The sequence below is a fragment of the Podarcis pityusensis genome, assembly GCF_964106645.2.
Source record: "Podarcis pityusensis genome assembly, chromosome: W".
Taxonomy (NCBI): Eukaryota; Metazoa; Chordata; class Lepidosauria; order Squamata; family Lacertidae; genus Podarcis; species Podarcis pityusensis.
In genome coordinates this window covers 9,849,420-9,875,737 of record NC_138045.1, presented here as the reverse complement: position 1 = coordinate 9,875,737, position 26,318 = coordinate 9,849,420, and the positions used below count along the sequence as shown (strand labels likewise).

The 26,318-nt window shown below is 44.7% G+C and overlaps 1 protein-coding gene across 6 annotated transcripts in view; it reads right to left on the bottom strand.

Moving 5' to 3' along the window:
• LOC308467731 (integrator complex subunit 6-like) overlaps positions 1–26,318 on the bottom strand; it is a 144,081-nt gene that overhangs the window by 46,828 nt on the left and 70,935 nt on the right. For 5 of the 6 annotated variants that reach the window (XR_013981273.1, XM_080989420.1, XM_080989419.1 and 2 more), the window contains 6 exons: positions 18,329–18,457; positions 17,331–17,494; positions 13,412–13,564; positions 8,843–8,975; positions 6,864–6,958; positions 5,221–5,331 (listed from right to left, as the gene is read on the bottom strand). Coding sequence is in view for 4 of the 6 variants with exons in the window: in XM_080989420.1 (XP_080845546.1) it covers positions 5,221–5,331; positions 6,864–6,958; positions 8,843–8,975; positions 13,412–13,564; positions 17,331–17,494; positions 18,329–18,457 (785 nt within the window). In the remaining 2 variants the exon portion in view is untranslated. Of the gene's footprint in view, positions 1–5,220; positions 5,332–6,863; positions 6,959–8,842; positions 8,976–13,411; positions 13,565–17,330; positions 17,495–18,328; positions 18,458–26,318 lie in introns of those variants that run through there. The other variant, XR_013981272.1, reaches the window with a different exon arrangement.

Genomic DNA, 26,318 nt, shown 5'->3' with positions numbered 1-26,318 from the left:
GAAGATTTCAGCAGGTATCCCATCAGGTCCACTGGCTTTGTTGTTTTTCACTTGGTTAATAGCTGTACACAACTCTCCCAGATTTGGAGATACTGCAAGCTCATCTCTAACTTGGTTTTGCGGAATTTGTGAGAGGACCTCAGCAGCTACAGGGGAGTTGCGGTTAAGGAGATGTTGGTAGTGTTCTTTCCAGCGCAGTGCAATAGCTTCTTTATCTTTTAGAAGTGTGGTACCATCTGCTGAGCATAGGGGGCATATGCCATGATTTATTGGCCCATAGATGGTCTTTGTGGCTTTAAAGAAACTCTGTGCATCATGAGTGCCGGCTACAGCACTCCCAGTCAAGACAAAGGAGTGTGATTGCTTGGCCAGGAGCACCAGGAACCTGTAAATATCCCTATTGTATCACTTGATGAGTGTATGTGATGGGCGAGGGAGGTTGGGGGCAAACTTGACAAACTGGTTTCCACCAGATAACTCCTCCCTTTCTGTGATGTATGTATGATGTATCTGTGATGTACTTATGTGTGATGTTTCACCAAGGTTGTTTATGGGAAAATGGGAAACTTATAAAAGTTAGAGCATACTTTTGTTCGGAGCTGCTTCTTGCTTCTCCCATGAACTCCTGTTGCAACAGTCTTTTTGCAATAAAGATCAAGCCTACTGGCTGCTGTTTTGCTCCTATATTCTTGGCTAGTTTCTTTGTTTAGTAATCCAAGGGGAGCCCAGGAATTTCCTTTAACAAAAGTCAATGGAAATGAGAGATTTGTTCTGATGGCTGCTTAAAATAATTTATAAAATTTGAAAAGTTAATTTTAAAAATCTTATTAAAAAGATAGAGCTTATATTACTCCACAAGTAGTGGAAATGGCACTGTGGGTAGAGGGGAAGGAACACCACGGAAAATTATGTTTGAGCAGAGTCCAATTTAATTCTTCAGTCCTTATCTACAGGACTGTTCAGACTCCACTGTAGAAAGCTTTAGCTAGCATTTCACATTTGAATTATTCCATTTAATGTCGTGACCTGTAACTCAAGCAAAATCAGAACAGAAGCATTGGCAGCTTTGCTTACATATCATGGGGAGGGGGATAATTTGACCAAGGGGAAAGAATAATTTTTCCTTGAAGTTACAAATGTAGATAGTCCTTTATAAAACTGGTTTCAGACAGACATATAGCTCTCAGCCACCAACCACAAAGATTGATGGTTGCCACTAGTGATGTGAGGTGAGAATATTGTCCGGAGAAAATACTCCAGAGAATACTTCCGGGGAGGTGCCTCCGGTAATGGTGGAATTCCTCTGACGGGGAGGAATCTGCTCCGTGGGAATCTGGGTCTGGCCGCCACGGCGAAGGCGGAGACCCGTTAAAATCACAGGCGGGAGAAGCCTGTGAGCGTGGGATTCGGCGGGCACCTTTTGCGCCTCCCCCACTTGCGGGGAACCCCAGTTTTTGGGGCTCCGGAGCAACGTGGGGTGAGCGGCGCGGTGCATTGAATCGTCTGCTTCTTCCACAGAGCGAAGCCGCACAGCTGTTGCCGGAGAGCGCTGACCTTTTCCTGTGGACAATTTGACTTTAAAGTAATTACCCGTGAGTAGAGCTGAAGCAGAAGAATTGGATTTCTAAATGTTTAATTTGTTACCGTAACGGGGAGGTTCAAAACAGGAAGTCCGCCTTCCCCTTTTGTAAATAGACTGAGGCAATGAAGTTGCAAGCTGGAGTCCTGGAAAGCCTTTTGTAAAAGATTAAATTTCCATCGGTAAAGAACATTAAACCCCCTCTTGGAGGCAGGAGAAGAGAGGGGGAAGTTGCTGATTGAGTATGCCTGTGGGAGAGAGCGAAGAGATTTAAAACACCGCCGCTCTGACCCTGGAAACGGGCTGCTAGCAGGACTGACGTCTTTTGGAATGTTCATTGACAGCGTTTAGAACGTTCATTGACAGCTAGTTAAACAAGAGAAATACACTGTTTCTACTGTCTCCGGCTGCTTTAAAAAGGAGTAAAAGTAACTGAAAATTGAAACTAATTTTGGATTGTTTAAAAGAGGATACTATTGACTATTACAAATAGAAACTGTTTCCCCCTAGTGGAAGCCTTTGAAACCAGTTGCTTTATAAGAGCTGGGCTAGGGGAATTTCCAGCTGCAAGTTAAAAACCGTGAGACTCTGGGACTGACCTTGAATCTTTTAAGTGTTATGGTAAATGGAAGAGGAAAAACAGACCAGTCAACTGCTGACAAAACATTAAGGTCTGGGAGGACTTGGCAACAATCCAGGAGAGGTCCATCATCAAGCCCCCCTGCTCCTTCTGTCGCTGCCTTTGTACCAGTATATTTAAAACCAAGAGGAATGTCGACAGAAGAGGCTTTAGTGGCTGCATTATATAAGATAAATGACTCACTGGATCAGCTTAACAGGAAAATGGACACGATAAATGCGAAAGTGGATGTTCCAATTACTAAAATTAACTTAAATACAGAAAGTATAAATAATACCAATACAAAAACCACCCAGAAATTGATACAGGAACCTACTTTGATACGGCAAACTGCAGAGGAAGCCAGGGAAAAAGCCGTTGTTGCTGAATGTAAAGTAACACAACTGGAGAGAAAGAGAAAGAGAGTCCCAGCCCTACAGAGGCAATTTGATGAACATAAGTTGACGCTTGCTATGACTGAACTTAAAGAAAAACAGACAAATTTGAGGATTAGAGTTCACCTTTGGTGGACATGCCCAAGGATTAAGACACTTTAGGAGATGATTCATAACGAAATGAAAAAGGTATTTAAATATACCCTTTTGAAGAAACCAGAGGCCTTTCTCCTGGGCATGGTCGGCCAATTGGTGTTAAAGAAGGATAGAATTTTTTTCACGTATGCAACAATAGCAGCAAGAATACTCATTGTGAAGAACTGGAAGACACAAGATTTATCTATCCGGGAAGAATGGCAGATGAAGTTGATGGACTATATGGAATTGGCGGAAACGACTGGCAGAAATCCGAGACCAGGGAGAAGAGTCGGTGGAAGAAAACTGGAAAAAGTTTAAGACTATGTATAGAAATATTGTAAAAATAATGAATGTTAGAAAAATGTTGGAATGAAGTTATATGGCTTTAGTAGAAATGTTATAAGGAATTAAGTATAACTAGAAATAGAGTATTAAAGTGAAAAATAAGATTAGAATGTGTTAAGATAATTATAGGATAGAAAACAGAGGAAGATGGAAAGGAATTGCTGAAACAATTAACAGAAGTGGAATACAAAAAGGGAGGTGTGAGGAGGTCGTGGAAATAAGGGAATGAAAGATAAGATATTGAAATTGTTCTGTGTTTTAAATGGTTTGTGTCTTGTTTTGTTAGTCTTATGTGTTAGTGTTGTGTTGTGTTTAAACGGTTGGAAAATTAATAAATATTATTTAAAAAAACAAACAAAGACGAGGGGGGCTGGCATTTTAAAACGAGGGCACTCTTTACAAGATTGGCAATAATAATAAAGAAACCTTAAGGGTTGTTGTTTTTCTCAAAGAAAAACAAAAAAAAGAAAAGAAAATACTCCAGAGAATATTCTCCACAAACTGTAAATTCTAATGTAAGAGCCAGTTTTACAACCCACATTTAAAAAATCTAGTAAATAAGTCAAGCTGTGATTTTGCCAGGGTAAGTAACGAATAATGATTTTTTTTTATCCAGTTACACTACTGGGCATTATGTCATTCACTATTGGCAGTTCTGAAATGCGAGCTGCAGAAAACATTTTTTTTTTAGTTTTAAAAATGCTATACATTTAATTTGATGGACATTTGAATTCATATGTATTTCAACTATATGTAATAGCCTTTTCCTATTTTGGTGTGACCTTATTCTTAGCAATTCTATACCCTTGGCCATACAGTGTGATTTTTTTTTACAGAAAGTAGCTTTAATGCTTTATACACTGAAAGTACCTAGACCTATGCAATTATGTGTAACAGCATGTGAAGTGGCCTTGATGTAAACAATTGACGTTTCTATATTTTTATTTAGTGTCAGTAACTGGTTTTTGCAGTGCTATTCAATGGTACAAGGTGCCATTTACCAGAGATTGACATCTTTATCATATAAAGTTAATATATTTAATGTTAATGGCTTCTTTTTTTATAAGTATGCATAAAGTCACCAGAACAGTTATTAAGTTTTAGAAGCGCAAGATAGCCTATTACTGAATTTACTTGTATCAAACCTTAACATGTCAATTTTCAATTTCAAGTTTGGTGCAAAAAATCAAAGAATGTGAATTCACTGCATTGCCCCATTGAATAAAAGTATCTGTACAGCTTTTGGTTGCCATCTGAATAAGTTTACCCATGAGTAAACATGTATATTAACTAATTATATCATTTTCAATGCATTAAAATGATATCATTTTCAGTGCATTAAAATGAATATTCTCCTATTTTAAATGAAAATTCTCTAATATTCTCATTAATCGAGAATATTCTTGAGAATATTCCTGAGAATATTCTCGAGAATTTAACATCACTAGTTGCCACTATCTCAAATCATTAGCAAAAATGACTGCAACGCTCATTGGCAGCAAACAACTAAACTCTGACCAACAATGGACCAGGTAAGCTAAATAGTTGCCTTCCTCTACCTGTGTAATTCCCTCCAAGGGCCCCACCACCACTTACCTGAAAACGGAAACAGTCAAATCTTTACCTATCTTAAAATACAGGGAAAAAGGACATTCCTTTAGTGATTTACTTACGTTTCCGAGCACAATTCAAAGTGTTGGTGCTGACCTTGAAAGCCCTAAGCGGCCTTGGCCCAGTATACCTGAAGGAGCATCTCCACCCCCATCGTTCAGCCCGGACACTGAGGTTCAGCGCCGAGGGCCTTCTGGCAGTTCCACACTGCGGGAAGCCATGTTACAGGGAACCAGGCAGAGGGTCTTCTAGGTAGTGGCACCCATGCTGTGGAACACCCTCCCATCAGATATTAAAGAGATTTTTAGAAGACATCTGAAGGCAGCCCTGTTTAGGGAAGCTTTTAATGTTTAACAGACCACTGTATTTTAATACTTTGTTGGAAGCCACCCAGAGTGGCTGGGGAAACCCAGCCAGATGGGCAGGGTATAAATAATAAATTGTTGTTGTTGTTGTTATATAACCAGAGCAACACACACACACACAAATCACTATCAATGCACTTCTAATTTCAAAGGTTTTGTCAATACTACCTGTTGGCTGAGTTTTTTAAGGTAAGCGATAACACTGTAACTAAGTCCACAATCTAAATTTTCTGGTATCAGATTTGGAGCTCCCATCATCCTTAGTGCTTTCTTTAATGGCTGTAAGGAAAACAAAATAAGTAAGAATAAGAAGAATATAAGATCTTTGCTTTTTTTAAAAAAATGGTCTTTTAAAAAAGGTTCTCACTATTAAGTGCTATATAAAGCTAAGGCAGAGTTGGAAGGTGGGTTTCGGATGGTTCACAGGGGGCATTAGATCACATAGCCACATGGTACTATGCAGTATGGCACCACCAGCTGATTTCACACAGATGCTACAAACCCTGACTGCTGGGATGATGCAAGTCCATACTGTGGCATCTTGCCCAAGCTATGCAGGTGATTTATGTCACTGCCACTCTGCCATCTAGCTTCCTCCTCAGCCCAGTTTTTCTGTTAAATGTGGTTTATCCATGGATCACTGGGCAGTTTGCAATATAGAAAAACACAAAAATATGTATCATAACAACAAACACAAACAATAACTCTGCCTCACATCTTTAGAGGCCATAGATTTTTTTCTATATTTAGGTAGGTAGCCATGTTGGTCTGATGCAGTAGAAATATATAAAAAAATAATAATAAATTGTCTAGTAGCACCTTAGAGGCCAACTAAGTTTGTTCTTGGGGGAGAGAGAGAGAGAGAGAGAGAGACTATCATAGAACAATCACAGGGTGGGTCACAGCAGCATGGTATAGCAAATACCTAAAGCCGGTCAATAAAACAAAGTGATTTTACAAAAGTTCAGTCAGATAATCACATCTCCTTTTGTATACTTGAATCAGAATGTCATGCAGGTCAGCTGCCTTTTCATGATATGTTAACTGGTGGTACTGTGTCAAGATATCAGCTGTACATAAAGGTTTAAGGATAATTTTATTATCTGAAGAAGTGTCCACGCACACAAAAGCTCATACCAAGAACAAACTTAGTTGGTCTCTAACGTGCTACTAGACAATTTTTAATATATATATATATGTGTGTGTATATATATATATATATATATATATATATATATATAGTTTCATTAGCCAAAGGCCTGGGAGAAGAGGAATGTTTTTGCCTGGTGCCTAAAGGAGTGCATTCCACAAACGGGGAGCAAATACAGAAAAAGCCTACTCTTGTGTTGCCACCCTCTGGACTTCTTGTAGAGGAAATGAAGAAGGGTCTCAGATGATGATTGCAGGGTCCAGGACAGTTCATATAAGGAGAAGTGGCCCTGGACGTATTACGGTCCTGAGCCATTTAAGGTTTTATAGGTCAAAACCATCACTTTGTAAGGTTGAGGAGAATTAACAGGGACACATTTTCCCTGTCTCTCTCTCAACAGAGGTCATCATACAGAGCGACCAAAGCAGTTTCTGTGCCAAAACCCGGCCAGCAATAAAGCAATCTTTCCAACAAGCAGGAGAGGAGAAACAAAAGAATAGGTTCTGGAGCTGTGCTAAACACCAACTGCAAGAGAGCATTTAAGGAAGGACGAGTAAGTCATTCCATGTTGCAAAGCTTTTGAATCCTGGCTTGTGAACATTCAACAGTTTTGCTTCCAGCATAACACACAAGACCCATCAAACTGACGAGAGGTACATACCATCAAGTAGTAGGGAGGCATGGTTTTTAAGTAGTTATCCAAAGATTGCCGCCACTTCAAATTTGGCTTAAGTTTGTGAACCTTAAATAAATCATCTGCAAAGGAGAAACAATACCAGTCACAAATGTACACAACAGTGCAAGTATCCCAGCATCATGCTCCATAGGATTGTCCCTTAAAGATCCAGAGAGTACTAACACTCCCAAGGACAGGGCTCTCTCCTCCTTATGTTGTATATTCAACTTTTACACACCCCAAGTCAGGCTAGATCTTAGCAGAGTAACAATCACAACTTTTAATGAAGAGAACCAGCACTGCTTAGTCTGAAGACTTCTGAAGTCCTAAACACCTTGGATTCTGCTAATCTTAGATACTGTGTGTGTTTAAGTTATGGCACTAAATACTGAGAGCCAGTGTGGTGTAATGTTTAGAGGGCTGGATTAGGATCTGGGAGAGCAGGGTTTGAATTCCCCCTCAGCTATGAAGCTCACTGGGTGACCTTGTGCCAGTCACCATCTCTTAGCCTAACCTACCTCACAGGGTTGTTGTGAGGATGAAATGGGGAGGAGAACCATGTAATGTAATAAATAAAAAGAACAATAAAATGATATTTGAGAAGCTATTCAACAGTCAAACTATTCCCAATAGAAGCTGGACCCAAAACTAGACTGGTGACTGGGAGTCGCCCCTGGGAGCCTATAACACTGGTCCTAAAGGATCTACATTGGCTCCCAGTACATTTCCAAACACAATTCAAAGTGTTGGTCCTGACCTTGAAAGCCCTAAACAGCCTCAGTCCTGTATACCTGAAGGAGCGTCTCCACCCCCATCGCTCTGCCCAGACAGTGAGGTCCAGCTCTGAGGGCCTTCTGGCGGTTCCTTCACTGCAAGAAGTGAGGTTACAGGGAACCAGGCAGAGGGCCTTCTCAGTCGTGGGGCCCGCCCTGTGGAACGCCCTCCCATCAGATGTCAAACAGATAAGCAATTATGTGACTTTTAAAGACATCTGAAGGGAGCACTGTTCAGGGAAGCTTTTAGTGTCTGATGCTGCATTGTGTTTTACTTTTTTGTTGGGAGCCACCCAGAGTGGCTGGGGCAACCAAGTAAGATGGGTGGGGTATAAATAACAACAACAGGGACAAAGCTTGGGTGGGCACACACCATTTTCTCTGTATTGTCCACACAGTACATTTGTTACTGTGGCTGATAGTTCTTGCACTCGATTATATGTAACACTCAGACCCGGATGAGACAGTTTATTTATGATTTTTCTTCTTCAGTGACAGAGTGAATCATGACAGCTATATACAGTGGGAGGGGTGTTTCTCTCTCTGAAACATGCCACATCCTGAAAGAGGGAAAAGAATGGAGGATCTACAATCATGGTTTTTAACGTTAAGGAATAGTTTTAATAACCATATGGCCACATGGTGTTCTACTTTTAACGTTCATAATGCATTATTATAATGTGACACCAGAGGGCATTGCAGAGCAGAAGGGAATTAGAATTTTGCTGGAGGTAAGAAACGCTTACAGGTCTGCCCTGTGATGTTTTAAAACAATATATCTAATATTGCTCTAATAATGTTAAACAGGTCAGTGTAGATCTAGCCTAGGTGAGGAGCATCAAAAATGCACTGGAAGCAGGTGACTTTCCTCCTCTACTGCAGAGAAGAGAGGGTGTGCGTAAAAATGCTCTCCTCCCAATGAAGCAGTTTGTAACAATCTTTCTCAACCTTGGGTCCCTAGCTGTTGTTGGATTGCAACTCCCATCATCCCTAGCTAGCAGTACCAGTGGTCAGGGATGATGGGAGTTGCAGTCCAACAACAGCTGGGGACCCATGGTAGAGAAAGCCTGCTCTAGACTCTCCAGTCTCCCAACCCATTTAAGAAAATGGCTGGCAAGTAAACAGCAGACAAGACAAGACAGATAGTTCCTTTTCTAGTTGGTTGCGCTGCAATGGCTCTGCATCACTCACCTAGCAGAGGGAGGAGGACAGGGTAGTTGTAAGGCATCACAAAGAGATTGACACATGTTAGAGTGGTGCTGGCCTTCAAATACCCAAATGGATGGCTCAGTTCACTGTACTTCCCACTGCTGCTCACAAATACCTAGAAAAGACAACGGAAGAGACAAGGTTTATTATACACAAGCGGCTACTGGGTTTCAGATAAACCACATTTTTGAACTCCAGCGGGAACATTTTTACAAAAAAAAGTGGTGCATGTTTTTGAGAGAGAGACATTGCCCAATTATTTGCCTCCTTGTCTTGAAAGCACAGGGGAGAAGTCCTGGACAGTTTACTAGTGTTTGGCCCATTCAGCATACTACAAGATACAGAAACAGCAGTTTCATGAGAGCTTTCTAATCAGAGTTAATCCAAGTATCCTAAAATCATTCCATTTATAATAAAATTATCCTTAATCCTTTATGTACAGCTGATATCTTGAGTGGTAGCATAGTCAAGACCGCATTTTACCAGCTTCTTTACAAGAATATCATGGGGCACCTTGTCAAATGCCTTGCTGAAATCAAGGTAGGCTACATCCACTGTGTTCCCTTCATCTACCAGGCTTGTAATTCTGTCAAAAAACGAGATCAGGTTAGTCTGACAAGACTTATTTTTCAGAAATCCATGCTGACTATTGGTGATCACAGCATTCCTTTCTAGGTGCTCACAGACTGTTTGCTTAATGATCTGCTCCAGAATCTTCCCTGGTATTGATGTCAGACTGACTGGGCGGTAATTATTTGGGTCCTCTCTTTTCCCCCTTTTTGAAAATAGGGACAACATTTGCCCTCCTCCAGTCTGCCGGGACTTCGCCTGTTCTCCAGGAATTCTCAAAGATGACTGCCAGTGGTTCTGAGATCACATCTGCCAGTTCTTTTAATACTCTTGGATGCAGTTCATCTGGCCCTGGAGACTTGAATACATCTAAACTAGCCAAGTATTCTTGTACTATCTCCTTATTCTGGGCTGTGTTTCCTTTGCTGAATCATTTGCTTCAAATTCTTCAGGTCAGGCATTGTTTTCTTTATCGGAGAAGACTGAGGCAAAGAAGGCATTGAGGAGTTCAGCCCTTTCTGTGTCCCCTGTTTGCATTTCACCATCTTCTCCTCTGAGTGACCCCACTGTTTCTTTCTTCTTCCTTTTGCTACGAACATACCCACAAAAGCCTTTTTTGTTGCTTTTAACCTCTCTAGCAAGTCTGAGTTCATTCTGTGCTTTAGCTTTTCTGACTTTGTGTCTACACGTGCTGGCTATTTGTTTGAATTCCTCTTTGGTGGTTCCCCCCTTCTCCATTTTTTGTACACATCATTTTTTAATCTTAACTCAGTTAAAAGTTCTTTAGATAGCCACCCTGGCTTCTTTAGGCACCTTCCATGTTTCCGTCTCATTGCTATTGCCTGAAGTTGTGCTTTTACTATCTCCCTCTTAACAAACTCCCAGCCATCATGAACTCCCTTTCCTTTTAGTATTACTGTCCATGGGATCTCACCCAGCACTTCCCTAAGTTTTATGAAGTCGGCTTTCTTAAAGTCAAGAAATTGAGTCCTAGTATGCTTGGCTGCTCCTTTCCGCTGTATAGTAAACTTCAGAAGAGCATGATCACTCGCGCCTAATGATTCTTCCACTTCTACCCCACTAACCAGGTCATCAACATTGGTTAGGACCAGATCTAAAATGGCTGTTCCTCTTGTTGCTTCTCCCACTTTCTGGACAATGAAGTTGTCTGCAAGGCCAGTGAGGAATCTGTTTGACCTTATGCTCTTGGCTGAGTTTGACATCCAACAAATATCCGGGTAATTGAAGTCCCCCATTACTACTATCTCCCTTCCTTTTGCATGCTTGGCCATCTGTTCCAGGAAGGCATCATCTATGTCCTCCGTTTGGCTTGGGGATCTATAGTAAACTCCCACAATGAGGTCACTGTTATTCTTCTCTCCGTTAATTTTGACCCAAATGCTCTCACTTTGGCTTTGAGGTTCTAAATCTTGGATCTCTTCACAGATATACACATCCCTGACATATAACGCCACTCCTCCTCCTTTCTTGTCTGGTCTGTTTCTCTGAAATAGATTGTATCCCTCCATTATTACATTCCAATAGTGGGACTTATCCCACCAGGTTTCAGTGATGCCTATTATGTCATATTTAGTTTGCTGTACCAAGAGCTCAAGCTCATCTTGTTTATTTCCCATGCTTTGCGCATTAGTGTACAGACATTGAAGTCCATTAATCATCCCCCCGTGTCTCTTATTTAAGGATTTTTTCCTCCCACCACTAGGTCTGCGTGCTGTTTGCTCCATTTGGTCTATGACATTTGGATGATCATCTTCATCAATTGATAGACTCCTACCTTCAGGAGCACTGTCTCCCTCCCCCACATTAGTCAGTTTAAAGCACTCCTGATGAGCTTTCTGAGATTTTTGGCAAAAACATTCCTCCCAACCGTTGTGAGGTACAGCCCATCGCTTGCCAGAAGTCCATCTTCAAGAAACTGCAGTCCGTGATCTAAGAATCCAAACCATTCCTGTTTACACCATTTGCGAAGCCAGCTGTTCACTTCCACTATTTTTCCCTCTCTCCCTGGGCCACGTCGTTCAGATGACAATTTGTGCATTTAATTGCTTCAATTTCCTGCCCAGAGCCTCGTAGTCTCTTTTGATCTTCTGGAGGCTATTGCTTGCAGTGTCATTGGTTCCCACATGAACCAAGAGGAAGGGGTATTTGTCAGTGGGTTTTATGATTCCTTGCAGTCGTTCAGTTACATCTTGGATCTTAGCCCCGGGGAGACAGCACACTTCCCAAGACATCTTGTCAGGCCCACAGATCACTGCTTCTGTTCCCCTCAGTAGGGAATCCCCTATCACCACTACACGCCTCCTCTTAGGTTTGGTCGGGGTTCTTCCGTGAGCTGTCCGTTCCAAGGTCACCTGCACATTCCCTGAGGACTGACTGCTGCTCGTCTTCATATACCTGGTCGACTGTAATGAGGGAGAGATCCTCAAATGGAGTCTGCTCTTCGTCTTCCATGATAGGAGAGAGGACCTCAAAGCAATTGTGTATTTCTAAACAATCAGAGCGAACCCTGGGCCTCCTACTTCTCTGAGTCACGTGTCTCCATATATCTGGCTCCTGTGTTGGTGAACTAGCCTCCTTCTCAGGGGAGTCCCCTGTCTCCTCCTTGGTGGAGACGGTGTGCTCTGTTGCTTCCAAGAAGAGCTCCAGCTCTCTAATTCTTTGGAGCGTAGCTACACGTTCCTCCAGTTGCTGGACTTTGTCTTTTAAGAGGGCAATCAACATGCAATTGCTGCAGGTAAAGCTGCCTGCAACCTTTGGCAAGATGGCAAACATTGCGCAGGAACCGCAGGCGACTGCAGCTGTTCCCTCCCCCTCCATCTTGAGAACGTGTCGTTGGGGGTGGCTACAGCGGTCCTCCATCATAAAAAGCGTGAAGACAGGACAAATAACTCCCCCCCCCCAAAAAAAACCTAGGTCTCCCCCAACAAACGTTTGAGACTAGCTCCTCTAAATCTAAAAGATGGATCAAACTGCTGCCCTGCAAGCTCTGATAAGCTCCTCCCACAGCTAATCACCTGCCTCAACAGAAACCCTGCCCCCTCTGACCTTTGCACAGGGAGAGCAGCTAATCAGCCACAAAGAAGCACACACACACACACACACACACGAAAACCCTTTTTGCTCCTTCTTCAACTGCTGCCCTGCAGTTGGAGGTGGGGCTTTCCTCATCACTGGAAGAGGAACTGCTTCGCAAGATTTTCGGAGGCTCCCTGTAACACAACTGCCCGTCTGTTTCCCGCCCCTGTTCCAATGGCAGTTCCCTGACAGTACACATCATCACTGAAGTACTGCAGGTTATTTAACAACTCTGCAATTTCAGTCATGGCGTATAAACATGTGCAGCTGCTACCTTATGGCTGGGACTGAAAACTGTCTCAGGAAGAGAAAGTTATTTTGTAGCTCTGCTAAATTTGCCTGGATACGCCAAGGTTCAAATCTTGGGTCTTCTGCGTGCAAGGCTGAGAAAATTTTAGCTTGCTTCTGCCATCTCCAAGCTCAGCATTCTCTCTACTTTCCCCCCTGTTGGTATATGCAAAACTGAAACTAGTAGTCGATCCTTATCAGCACTGTGTTCTGGAAACTAGAAGCAGGTGGCTTCTAGGTAAGAAACATGAGTTAATGTTCATGTGCAATGTTTTTTAGGCCTGGATAAGAGACTGAGAGAAAGAACTGAGCTTTGTTCCTTTCTTTCTCTGCTCTTCTTCAGCAGCGGACCATCCTAGCAGCATGCTAATGACTGATTTATGGGTTAATGATGTACAGAACCATTAAGTTGTAAACTGGAAATAAACCTTACTGCCTGGGCCGTGGGCTTGTATCGCATCGGTGATTGTCTGCAAAACATGTGGAAATGTGTACACCTTTGTGAGTTGGAAAATATACTCACTAATATCCAACACCCGCTTCACTGATCTCTCCTGCAAGTTTGCCCAGCATTAGCTTTGAGTATATAGCAAATACCTGCCAGCAGGAATGAGGTAATTTCCGCTCCAAGATGTACTGCGTTAAGGGTGATGGTTCAAGCTCATACTTGTCAAATGGAAGCTTATCGATTACCATAGGCTCACAATCCATGCAGGAGAACCTCACCACTGGATGGGCTGTGCGGGGAGGCTTAGAAGGAAGAAAGGGAATTAGAGCCAATTAGAGGAGAAGGAAAGCCACAAGTTTGCTTAACATTATTCCCCAGAGGTACTTTATCTGCTATTCAAGAAGGTTAAATTATAACATTTTTCATAAGCCTCAACAGTTGCAAAGAAAAATAGGGTAACACACTAGTTATCTAGCACTATTTCTAAATGTTTGAAATGTCCACATGCCTTTTGTATTATTGTGATAATGATCCCCATAGCAGGAGACAGAGGTTGCCGGGGGGGGGGGGTGATGATGATTATTTGAATTTATACTGCCTTACATCTGGGGGTCTCAGGGCGGTTCACAGAATAAAATCAATATATAAAACCACAAAATACCTAATAAAAATAAAAACAACAACCCAATAGCCCCCCCCAAAAAAAAACAAAATTAAAAAGGGCATAGGATGTAAATTGGATCAACCTAAGGCCTGGTTAAAAAGGAACGTTTTTGCCTGGCGCCTAAAGATGTATAATGAAGGCGCCAGGCGAACTTCCCTGGGGAGAGCATTCCACAGATGGGGAGCCACTGTAGATAAGGCCACATTCTCGTGTTGCCACCCTCCGGACCTCTTGAGGAGGTGGCACATGAAGGAGGGCCTCAGAAGATGATCTCAGGGTCCGGGTAGGTTCATATGGAAAGAGGCGGTCCTGAGCCGTTTAAGGCTTTATAGGTCGAAACCAGCACTTTCAATTGGGCCAGGAAACTAATTGGTACCCAGTGCAGTCAGACCAGGATTGGTACAATATGCTCAAACTATCTTGCTCCAGTGAGCAACCTGCCTACTGAATTCTACACTAGCTGAAGTTTCCTAACTGTCTTCTGAGGCAGCCGTAGGTATGACGCATTGTAGTAATCTAACCTTGAGGTTACCAGAGCATAGACAACAGTAGTTAGGCTATTCCTGTCCAGACAGGGGCGTAGCTGGGCCACCAGCTGAAGCTGATGAAAGGCACTCCGGGCCACTGAGGCCACCTGAGCCTCAACAACTGCAGAGGATTCAGGAGTACCCCCAGGCTACGAACCTGCTCCTTCAGAGGAAGTGTAACCCCATCAAGAGCAGGTGACCTCCCAGCCATCTGGTCTAGGGAACCACCCACTAAGAGTGCCTCAGTCTTATCTGGATTGAGCTTCAGTTTGTTGGCTCTCATCCAGTCCATTACCAAGGCAAGACACTGGTCCAGCACTTCCACTGCCTCACCTGCAAATGTAAAGGAGAAATAGAGCGGAGTGTCATCAGCATACTGCTGACAATGTACTCCGAACCTCTGGATAACCCCACCCAGTGGTTTCATGTAGTACTGAAACCATCGCAAAGCGGTGCCACCCAACCCTAGTTCGGAGAGTCGCTCCAGAAGGATACCATGGTCAATGGTATTGAAATCTACTAAGAGGTTGAGAACAATTAACAGGGACATGTTTCCCTTGTCTCTCACTCGACAGAGGTCATCATACAGGACGACCAAAGCAGTTTCTGTCCCAAAACCTAACCCCCGACTGAAATGGATCCAGAAAATCAGTTTCTTCCAAAAGTGCCTGGATCTGGTCCGCGACCACTCACTCCAGAACCTTGCCCAGGAAAGGGAAATTAGCAACTGGCCGGTAGTTAGTTAGGTTTTCTGAATCCAGGGAAGGTTTCTTAAGGAATGGTTTTACCAGTGCCTCCTTCAAACAAGCAGGGACCACCCCCTCTCATAAAGAGGCATCGTTCACCTCCCTGGCCCAACCAGCCATTCCCTCCCTGCTGGTTTTTATCAGCCAAGTGAGGCAAGGGTCTAGAGCGCAAGTGGTCGCCCTGACCAATCCAAGCACCTTATCCACATCCTTGAGCCTTACCAACTGAAACTCATGCAATACACCAGGACTAGACTGTACTCTGGACACCTCATGAGATTCATCTGTTATAACAACAGAGTCAAGGTCTTGGTGTATGCAAGCGATTTTGTCCTCAAAATGCCATGCAAACAAGTCACAGAGAGCTACCATTGATTCTACCACCTCCTTTAGGCCAGTCTTTAAAAGGCCCCGTACAACCCAGAAATAATGAGCCCTTACCACTGTTTGGTTGCATTCATTCAGATCCTTCCTCCTCTTGTGTTCAAGCCGTCTCCCAGCTTGTTTCCTCGCCCTAAGCTCTGGAGTATAACAGGGGGCCAATCGGGCTCCACAAGGTGGGAGAGTGCACTCAGGGGCGCTCATGTCAATGGCCCAAGCCATTCGAGTGTTTTCCCGAGGTCGGTCAGGGCTTTGACAGGAGCACCAGTCATGTCAGCCAGAAAACCCCGCAGAGGGGTTTGGGATCCTACTGGATCCATCAGCCTCCAAGAGAGGACCTTCCTAATACAGTCATACCTCGGGTTGAATGTGCTTCAGGTTGAACGTGTTCGGGATGCGCTCCGTGGCAACCCGGAAGTAACGGAGCGCGTGACGTCATTTTGAGCGCATGTGCGGAAGCGGCGAAACGCGACCTGTGCACGCGCAGTTGCGCTGTCGCCTCTTGCGTTCCGTTCAGGATGCGAACGGGGATCCGGAACGGATCCCGTTCGCATCCCAAGGTACCCCTGTAGATCCCCTGCATCTGCGGAGGGGAAAAGGTGCTGACACCCTAAATCTCAACTGGAAGTGATCTGACCATGACAAGGGACTGATGTCAATGTCCCCTGTCTTCAAATCACTCTCTTCCTGCCCCATTTAGAAAACAAGGTCCAGAGTGTGGCCTGCCATGTGCATTGGGTTGGTGACATGTTGGGACAGCCCCATGGTTGTCATGGCGGCCATGAAGTCCTGAGCCACCCCGGAGCCAGCTGCCTCGGCATGGATGTTGAAGTCTCCCTGAACCAGCAGTCTGGGAGTCCTCAACACTGCCTCCGAGACCAACTCTGTTAGCTCAGGCAGGGAGACTGCTGGGCAGCGAGGTGGGCAGTAAACCAGCAGAAGCCCTAATCTGTCCCGATTGCCCAATGCCAGGAACACACACTCTAGATCCCCCCCCCCCAAACTGGACAGAGAACCTGGAGATAGAAAATCTCTACAGACCACAGCAATTTTCCCTCCCCAACCTTCGATTCTGCTGCACTGAGTACCCAGGTGGGCACAGCTGGGTAAGACCAACTCCACCCTGTTCACCCACCCAGGTTTCAGTGATACATACCAGATAAGCCTCCTCATCCATAATCAGGTCATGGATGAGAGAGATTTTATTCTGAGCCGACCTGGCATTCAACAACAGCAGTTGCAGACCTGAGTACTAGCTGAAATGACAACCAGTTCCCCAGGTTGGAGGAGGGGCTAGCACACGGTAGTCACTAACAGCTTGGGCCGCGTGCCCCTTACCCGGCCTGTCCCATCTCCCATGCCATACCTCCTCCTACCCAGAACCACTGAAATTGGGCCTACCCCTGCCTCTTTCCTGCTCCTCTCCTCCCAGGCACATCCCACAAAATGCCCTTACAACTCAGTTAAAAACAGTTAAAACACTAAAAAAAAGAATTTAAAGGGATATGAAAATAACAACAATAGTTCTTAAGAGCCTGTCAGGCCCTGCCCTAGGCCAGGTGGAGTGAGACAGGAACAGGGCCCTCAGGCTCTCAGCAGGGCAGTCCTCGATTAGAGCCAACCCAGTGATCCCTGAGATGCACTGTGATTTGAACTGCTCCCCAGTTACAACAAACTTTTCATCATATTACCTAAGCTCACTTTTGTACCACTAGGATCTGCACAGAAATTCTAAAGCTCTATTTCATACCAGTGTTGGTGAATTTTGATCAGGCCAAAAGGATTCTGGAATTGGCCAATGGCCAACAGGAACTCCCGTTTTAGGATTAGGCCTCACATAGATGAGTTTATGACAGCTGTGCCATGGCTGAGAAGCAAAAGAAGTGATGGGTCTTGTGACATCAACAACTCCATCTAAGTTCCAAAGAAGAAGAACAGAACATTAAGTAACATTGTACATTAGGATGCGGGTGGCGCTGTGGGTTAAACCACAGAGCCTAGGACTTGCCGATCAGAAGGTCGGCGGTTCGAATCCCCGCGACGGGGTGAGCTCCTGTTGCTCGGTCCCTGCTCCTGCCAACCTAGCAGTTCGAAAGCACGTCAAAGTGCAAGTAGATAAATAGGTACCACTCCGGCGGGAAAGTAAATGGTGTTTCCGTGCGCTGCTCTGGTTCGCCAGAAGCGGCTTAGTCATGCTGGCCACATGACCCGGAAGCTGTACGCCGGCTCCCTCAGCCAATAAAGCGAGATGAGCGCCGCAACCCCAGATTCGTCCGCGACTGGACCTAATGGTCAGGGGTACCTTTACCTTTTACATTAGGTTCCCAGCGTTAGCTTTACAATTTCTACTTAGATATATTTTCTCTAAACTGCGCAAATGACCACCAAAGTTTTGACTAGTATTTTGGGACAGTGAAGATTAAAAAGTTTCCAAAAAAAAGTGTTCAGGAAAAAGATAGTTTAGTGGTTTTGTGTCTAAGAAAGAAAACACTTGAAGACACTGTTACAGGTTTTTCAGTGTCCACCAGGAGAATAATTTATGGAGTAATAAACGAACCAGTTTAATTGTTCAAATAAGTGAAGGGCAGTATCCAATCAATCTAATTGTCAGAGGCAAAGCTAGAATATAATATTATTCACATAATCTACACTGATTTAGCAATGCCATACAGTACTTTTTAAACCTTAAATACAGTTGTACAGTTGTTAACATAATAGTTTACAATCACCATAAACAATTTACTGTACCTTCCCCAATTTGTGGTGGGTCTGGTCCTGATTTCTCAAAGTTGATGACAACACCACTCTGAACTTTCTGAGCTAGAGATTCTAAACACTGATTCAACATTCTTTGTGTCCGAACACAATATGAGCGTCCTATAACATAAAGCAGAGAAATAAGAAGGTTCTGAAGGCAAGATTTGGCAACTTCAGGTAAAAAGCAGAATAGCAAGAACCAAAAGTACCGTGAACCGAAGAACTGCACTGATGTTAAACCTAATGTGTTGTGCACATAGAAATACTTTTAAAACGCTCAGGAAAGACCCAATGGAGGCAAAATGGTGGGCGCCACGACGCACCTGAAGGCAGCTAGCACCAATTGCACTGCCTGGCTGGTCCCCAGGCCCGCTGCCGCCACTGCCGAAGAGGAGTCGGGAGAGTCCAGTGCATCAGCAGAGGGAGCCGCCAAGCCCCCCTCCCCCAGCAACCTTGGCCATGGTGACAGAGAACCCACCTGGCCAACGGCCCAGCTTAACTCCTGGAGGCCTCCGGAGCCGACGCAAAAAGAAAGAAAAAAAGGAGCCCCGACCTCCCCAGCTTACTGCTGCTGCCGACACTGAAGGAAAAGGAAAGGACAGGAGAGGTAGAAGAGCACCGGGAGGGCCAGGGAGGCCGCGAAGACACGCGTGGACAAGCCCAGCCCAGGCCTGACCCGAGCCTACCTCCCAGGTGGCTAGCGCGCCGAGAGCAGACCAGGGCCCAGAGGGAGGCCACGCAATGGAGGACACCCCAGGAGAAAAACCTGCATAGCACGCCCCCCCCCCGGCTGGGAAAACACCTCTGCCCCCTTTTTCTTTTTGTGTGTGGGGGGGGGACCGCCGCTAAAGCCATCTATTATTTTTGTATTTTTATTTTTAAACTGAATTCCCCTTACTTTATTTTAAAAATATTTATTACTAATAGGTCCCCCCCCCCATTTTTCTCATTGTTAAGAATTAAAATGGCGGTGCCCAGAAGAGAGCCCTGAACCAGCACAGGCCACTTCCTGGGATTGCCACTCCACCCCTGACTTTCTGTTCTTTTTTATTTTATTTCTTTATTTTTCATTTTTCTTCCTTTTCTCATTTTTTAAAAAAGTAAATAAGAAAAAAGAGAATAAATAAAAAATCTAATTCCCTTTTTTGTGTGTCTGTTTGTTTGTTTGCTGGGGGGGGGGGTGGTTCTTCCTTCCTTCCTTCCCCACCTTTTTTTTCTTTCCCCCTCTTTCTCTCTAAAGAGCACACACACACACACACACATTATTTATTTTATTCTTTCCCTCTCAAAGGGGTTTTCTACATATTTATTATTTTATTTTCTTTTTTACTTATATCACTTGGTACATATATACTACTTCCAGGTGCCAGCACCTCAACAACTTCCGTTTTTTCATTCCTTTTTCCTTTCTTTTTTGGTTTTGTTTCTTTCTGTTTATTTGCTTTCTCTTTCTGTCCCGCTTAACTCTTAAATCTCCTACCCGCTCCATCCCCTCTCCTTTCTTTTCTCTCCTTCCCCCCAACAAATAATTTAAAAAATCACAGACCAACACACATATATCTGCCCACCCACTTTCAACAGTATCCCACTGTGATGGCTTGTGTATGCTCTTCGCAATAAGCACCTCTGCTCACTCAGAGATATTTACAGTTCTTTATTTTACATATGTACAGGCAGCACATTACAATCATGCATCTGAATCCTGATTCTGAGAGTGGCCTTCACCGGCTTCTGGCGAGGAAGTTTCCTGTGACGCCTCTCCCCCCTCCTCTTTAACTCTCTCCTCTCCTTGGCAGACGAAACAGGCACTGCCTCACCATTGGTGCTGGAACTTCCTGTGCAGTGCTGGGGCTCTGCTTCAGCATCAGAGAGCCTTTCCGCCTCCTGGCTCTCTCCCCCTTCCCCATCCGTCACTTCCTGTCCACCTCCCTCTGAGTGTTCCTGCTCCTCCCCGGCATTCTCTGGCAGTCCCATGATACCCACCCACCTCATACTATAACCTGGACCACCACTGCAATTTCTTATCATTACTATTACTATTTCCGCCCTTTCTCCTCTATTTCTCTCTCCTTTATTTCCTCTTTATATTTTACTCTAAATCCCCCCTTTTCCCCCTCTTCCATTCTTTTCTTTTTCTTTCTTTTCCATCTCTTCCTTTTGTCTTTGCTCTGTTTTGTGTTGTTCTATTCCTGAACACAACCTTGCCAGGCTTAAGTTCTTAACTCTCTACTACAAATCCCTAACCCCTTTCTCCACCCTTAACTGGTCCCCACTCCCCCCCCATAGTGCGCAAGAGGGTGTAGGTGTGTGATCATGGGGATATCCACAAATTACCCCCCCCCCCACTCTCCCTCTGGCCCCACCCAATCGGTCTCTTCTCTTCTGCCTGTTAAACCCTTTTATGTCCACTGTTTATACAGCTTCTTTTCCCCTTCCTCTTTGACAAATACACATGGATCAGCTTTACCTTGATGAAAACCTAGAGAAAACTACACTTCAGTGAGTTTAGAGTGCCAGCATCGTGCACTTTGCTTGAGACCATATAGGGACTTCTTCAGAGAGCAAACAAATCCCTATTTTACCTGTACACCATCAGGTGGAAGCATGTAAAGTGATTCACCTAAGGTTCCGTACAAAAATGCTGTATTCACATCGTGATGAGAAACGTGTAGATTCTCTTCTGCAGCAAGTTTGAGCATAAGCCTAATGCTCTCATATCTCACGGTGGGTGAGTAGGTCTCGTGAAAGTCTTCTCCTGGTACCTGTGAAAAACCTCTGGCTACCAATCTGGCTTTGTGTCTGACTATCTTGCCATTTCGGTCTGTCTTTGCTTTGAAGACCCATTTGCTGTCAAGCAGCTTCATCCCTGGAACTGTTCGAACTAGCTCCCATGTTTTGTTCCTCTCTAGGGAATCAAGCTCAGCCTTCATGGCAGTTAACCATGGCTCAGCATCCATCGAGTCCAAAGCCTGGATCTCTTGGAAACTTGAAGGTTCAAATACCTTCTTGGAGCTATTAACAGCAGTTACAGCTTTTGCTGCTTTAGCAAATTCATCAGCAAATCTCTTTGGAGGTTTACCTTTTGTGGCTCTTTCAGACCTGCGAATCAGACGTAAGTCTTCAACGCTCTCCTCTTCTTTCTTAGGAAAAAACTGGCCTATAGTGAACAGTGATTCCTCCAATTCTCAATCAGAGCCTTCAGAGGGTTGCATAGAGGCCGTAGCACTCTTGAAATCCTCTGAATCATCTGATTCAGTTTCAGACTCAGAACCTTCATCAGTGGATGTGGGGGTTTGCTGTTGTTTATCCTCAGACTCTTCACTGTCATCAGGATAACATTGGAAAATCCCCACATTCTCCCCCCACTTGGCACTGTACTCAACACTTCTAGTGAGCCTAATTGTCTTAGAGTCAGTCATCATTACTCTGTAAGAACCTTTCTGATATCCTAGAAAGATACCATGCAAACCACGCTTGCCTAACTTGGAGCTTTGTGGTGTATGAACCCACATGTCAGAACCAAAAATTCTCATGTGCTTGATGTATGGTTTCTTGCCAAACATCTTTTCATAGGGGGTACTGTTAGGATATTTCCGTTTCGCCTTAAATGGGAGCAGGCTTTGTGAGTCACAGAGTCTGCGCATTTCCTGTTCACAGGATGTTTATGTTTTCTGTTGCTTTCATTTCTCTCTCTGTGTCGTAGACACTGAAGCAGGCAGTCATGTTTTTCTTTGTTCTGATCAACGCTGAATAAAACTTGTAAATAATGCTCTCCTGAGTGCGACTTCTGCTGTGCATTATCTGCTGATAGAGAGTGTGCATCGGCTCTAGATGTTGGGCTAGTTCTGGAGCTCATGTCGCTAATTGCTGATACTGCGTGACTACGGGAGATCGATGGATCGTCCGGCAGCCGGCTTGGGGGCCATGATGGACTTTATCTCCCTGGCAGTATCCCAACAACAGGTTTTGGGCCCAGATTCACGGCACTTACAGGAGAGTAAGACTGCGACGGACTGCTGAGAGGTATGTGGAGGAAAAGCGAAAGTGAGGCTTTTCGTTGCCGCGGCAAGAGCTTTTGATGTTCGGCTGGCTTAATTGGCCTGTGAGCCGCGCCAGAGGCTTCGTGATTTATGAGCTGCCGAGATAAGAAGTTTTTGAAGGCATAAAGGCTCACGGCTCAAGTAAAAACCTGGAATGGAGTTTTTCCAAGCTTCTGAGGCTGCTGAGTGCCCAAAGCTAAATTGGCACAATTATAAAACCTGGGCTGTGTGGTGTGAGAGTTTACTGCGTCAGTTTGGAGTGTGGCATACTGTGTCTGAAGCCCCTCCAGTTCCTCTGACAGATAGATGGAGAGCCCAGAATTCGAGGGCCATAGACGTAATAGCCTTGTCCGTCTCTCTGGAGGAAATTGCCACGCTAGCTGGCAACACGACTGCACGTCAGATGTGGAATGCTTTGAAGATAGCCTATCTGCCAGTCATCCAAGCCCAGAGTTTGACTGCATCGGAGGTCCTGGCTGTTTCCCAGAATGCGAGTGAATGCAGGGATGCCGAGGGCACCGGTTGCAAGCTGCAGGGGGAGCTGACTGTGATGTCATCCCAGGCAGCATTCCAGCCTCCAGGGGGAGCCAAGGAGTCGGCAGCTGAGAGCTCTGTTTCTCATGGGAGCCAAGGTCATCCTCACAGATGCTAGAAGTAAACAGAGACAGATGCCTGCAGATGGCCAGAAGCGGGGGGGGGGGGTGAAAAGCCCACGCCAGTGCAAAACAAGGCTTTGTTTGCTGGCACAGCTTCACCAAAGGCTAAAGGCAAGTTTGATGGCCAGGAGCAGGGTGGCAAGCAGCAAAAGCCCACGCCGGTGGAAAACAAGGTTTTGCTTGCCAGAAAGATTGCTCCAAAGGCCAAGGCCAGATTTATTATTGATTCGGGGTATACCCGCCATGTATCGAAAGACCGCCATCTCGTTATCTCCTTCAAACCTCAAGAAGGTGAGATCCACCTGGCTGACGGAAAGACGTTGCGAATCGCAGGAGAAGGGACTGTGAAACTGGCAAGTTTGCACACTACCATCAAAGATGTACTTTATGTTCCAGGCGCTGCAGACAACTTGCTCAGTGTCCCACAGCTTACTGGGCGTGGTTTTGATATTTCCTTCAAGAGGAGCGTTTGTGTCATCAGAAAAGGCAAAGAGGACATTTTACATGCAAAGTTTATAGATGGTTTGTCCTGTATAACTTATGATGACAATGGTGCTGTTGCTGTGTCTAATGCTGATTCTTGTTGTGTTGCACAAACTAACAAAGTTCTTCACGCAGGATGCATTCATGATGCACACAGAAGGTTTTGTCACCTCTCTTGGAAGGCACTGGCCAAGATGCCAGAGATGGTTGAGGGTTTGAACATCAAACCCTGTAAGTTTCACATGAAATGTGTATCTTGTGCAGAGAACAAGGTGAAGGTTGCTCCAAAAGGCAAGGAGTCTAGCAGGCAGGCTTCCAAACCCTACCAGCTAGTGCACGCAGACCTGGTTGGTCCACTTGCGCCCTGTTTGGGTGGAGCAAGGTACTTCATGGTTCTAATTGACCCTTTTTTCAGGTACATTCATGTGTTTATGCTCGAGCAGAAATCGCAAGCGTTTCCGAAGTTCAAGGCATTCTGTGCTTGATTGGAAAATGTTCACGGTAAACGTATTGGCTGTCTCTTTACTGATCGGGGCGGGGAGTTCACTTCTCAGCAGTTTGAAGCATTCCTGACTGAGAAGGGAATCCAGCATGATTTGTCAATGCCTAGATCGCCATGGATGAATGGACTTGCGGAGCGAGCGAATCAAACGTTGCTGCAAGGAATGAAAACATTGTTGCATGATGCCAATCTCCCTGATAAGGATTGGGGGGAGGCTCTGTCGAATTTTGCTTACACTTATAATTGCAGATTGTCATCACCTATTGGTTGTACTCCCTATGAGAAGATGTTTGGTAAGAAACCTTGCATCAAGCCCATGAGAATCTTTGGTTCTGACATGTGGGTACACACCCCACAAAGCAACAAGCTTGGGAAGCGTGGGGCACATGGTTTGTTCATGGGGTATGAAAAAGGTGCATACAGGGTATGGATGACTGACTCTAAATCCATTAAGTTCACAAAGAGTGTTGAGTACAATCCTAAGTGGGGGGGAAATGTGGGAATTTTCCAGAGTTACCCAGAGGAGGATGAAGGTGATGTGAAGAAAGCAGATAATGTTGAGGAAGCTGAGGATGATGATGATGTTCAGAGTTCGGATTCCAGTTCAGTGGGCGGCGCTGCTGCTGGTGTCAGTGACAGTGATGACACAGCAGACTACAAGAGCGCAAAGGCCTCAGTCAGACCATCTGATGCGTCTGACAATGAACTGGAAGAACCACTGTTCACCATTGGTCACTTTTCTCCTAAGAAAGAGGAGATGAGTCCAGAAGACTTGCGTCTAGTACGCAGATCTGAAAGAGCGACGAAGGGCAGACCTCCAAAGAGATTTGCTGATGAGTTTGCTAAGACAGCAACTGCTGTTCTTAGTAGCTCAGAGAAGGTATGGGAACCTTCAAGCTTCAAAGAGGTTCAGGAGTTGACCTCTAAAGATGCTGAGCCTTGGCTAAATGCCATGAAGGCTGAAGTTGATTCCTTGAACAGGAACCAAACTTGGGAACTGGTACCGGTAGTCCCAGGAATGAGACTGGTTGGCAGCAAATGGGTCTTCAAGGCCAAGACAGACCAGAATGGCAAGGTTGTCAGACACAAAGCCAGATTGGTTGCCAGAGGTTTTTCACAGGTACCAGGACAGGATTACCACGAGACCTACTCACCCACCGTCAAATATGAGAGCATTCGACTCATGCTCAAGATCGCTGCGGAGGAGAAACTGCATGTTTCCCATCATGACATTAATACAGTTTTTTTGTACGGGATTTTGGGGGAGGAGCTGTTTATGCTTCCACCTGATGGGATGCAGATACAGAAGGGAATGGTCTGTAAACTGCGGAAATCCTTATATGGTCTCAAGCAGAGCGCCAGGTGTTGGAACACAAAACTCACTGAGACATTGCTTTCTCTAGGTTTTCACCAGGGCAAAGCTGATCCATGTGTGTTTGTCAAGGAGGAGGGGCAAAACAAACTGTATTGTTTATGTTTTGTTGATGATCTTCTGATGTTTTGGAAGAATCAGGCTTTGTACCAAAGCACCCTAGCTCAACTGAAGGAGCACTTTGACATGAAGGATCTTGGTGAGGTATCCAACTATATTTCTCTGCAGGTGGAGAGGGACCAAGCAGGTAATTTTCTGGTACACCAAACACAGAAAATTGCTGATGTGTTAACCAGGTTGAATTTGGTTGATGCAAACCCAGCAGACACACCGATGGTGCAAGGTTACCAGGTAGATAGTACTGCTGAAGCGTTTTCTGACACAACGCTGTACAGATGCATTCTAGGCAAGTTGAATTTCATTGCTAGATGCTCAAGACCTGACATAGCTGTAAGCTGTAACCTGCTTAGCAGACATGCTAACAATCCTACTGTTCAGGATTGGAAAGCTCTGAAGCGCATAGCCCGCTATTTGAAAGGGACTATGCACTACAGGCTGAGGTTCACCAGTCAGAAGACTGGAGGTCTTGAAATTTTTGCAGATGCAAGTTTTGGAAGTGACACCACGGATGGTACAAGCACTTCTGGAGTATGCTACATGTACAACCACTGTCTGTTTGACTGGCTGTGCAAGAAGCAGACGACAGTGAGCCTAAGTTCCTGTGAAGCAGAACTCGATGCTCTGTCATTTTCACTCATGGATTGTGAATGGTTGATGCAACTGTTTAAGGACATCTGAGTTTCTGTGAAATGTCCTGTACAAGTATCAAGACAATAGATCCTGTTTGGCTTTGCTGAACTCAGAGAGTTGCAAGCAAAGAACCAAGTACTTGCAGATTAAGCTACATCGTGTAAGAGAGTGTATTCAG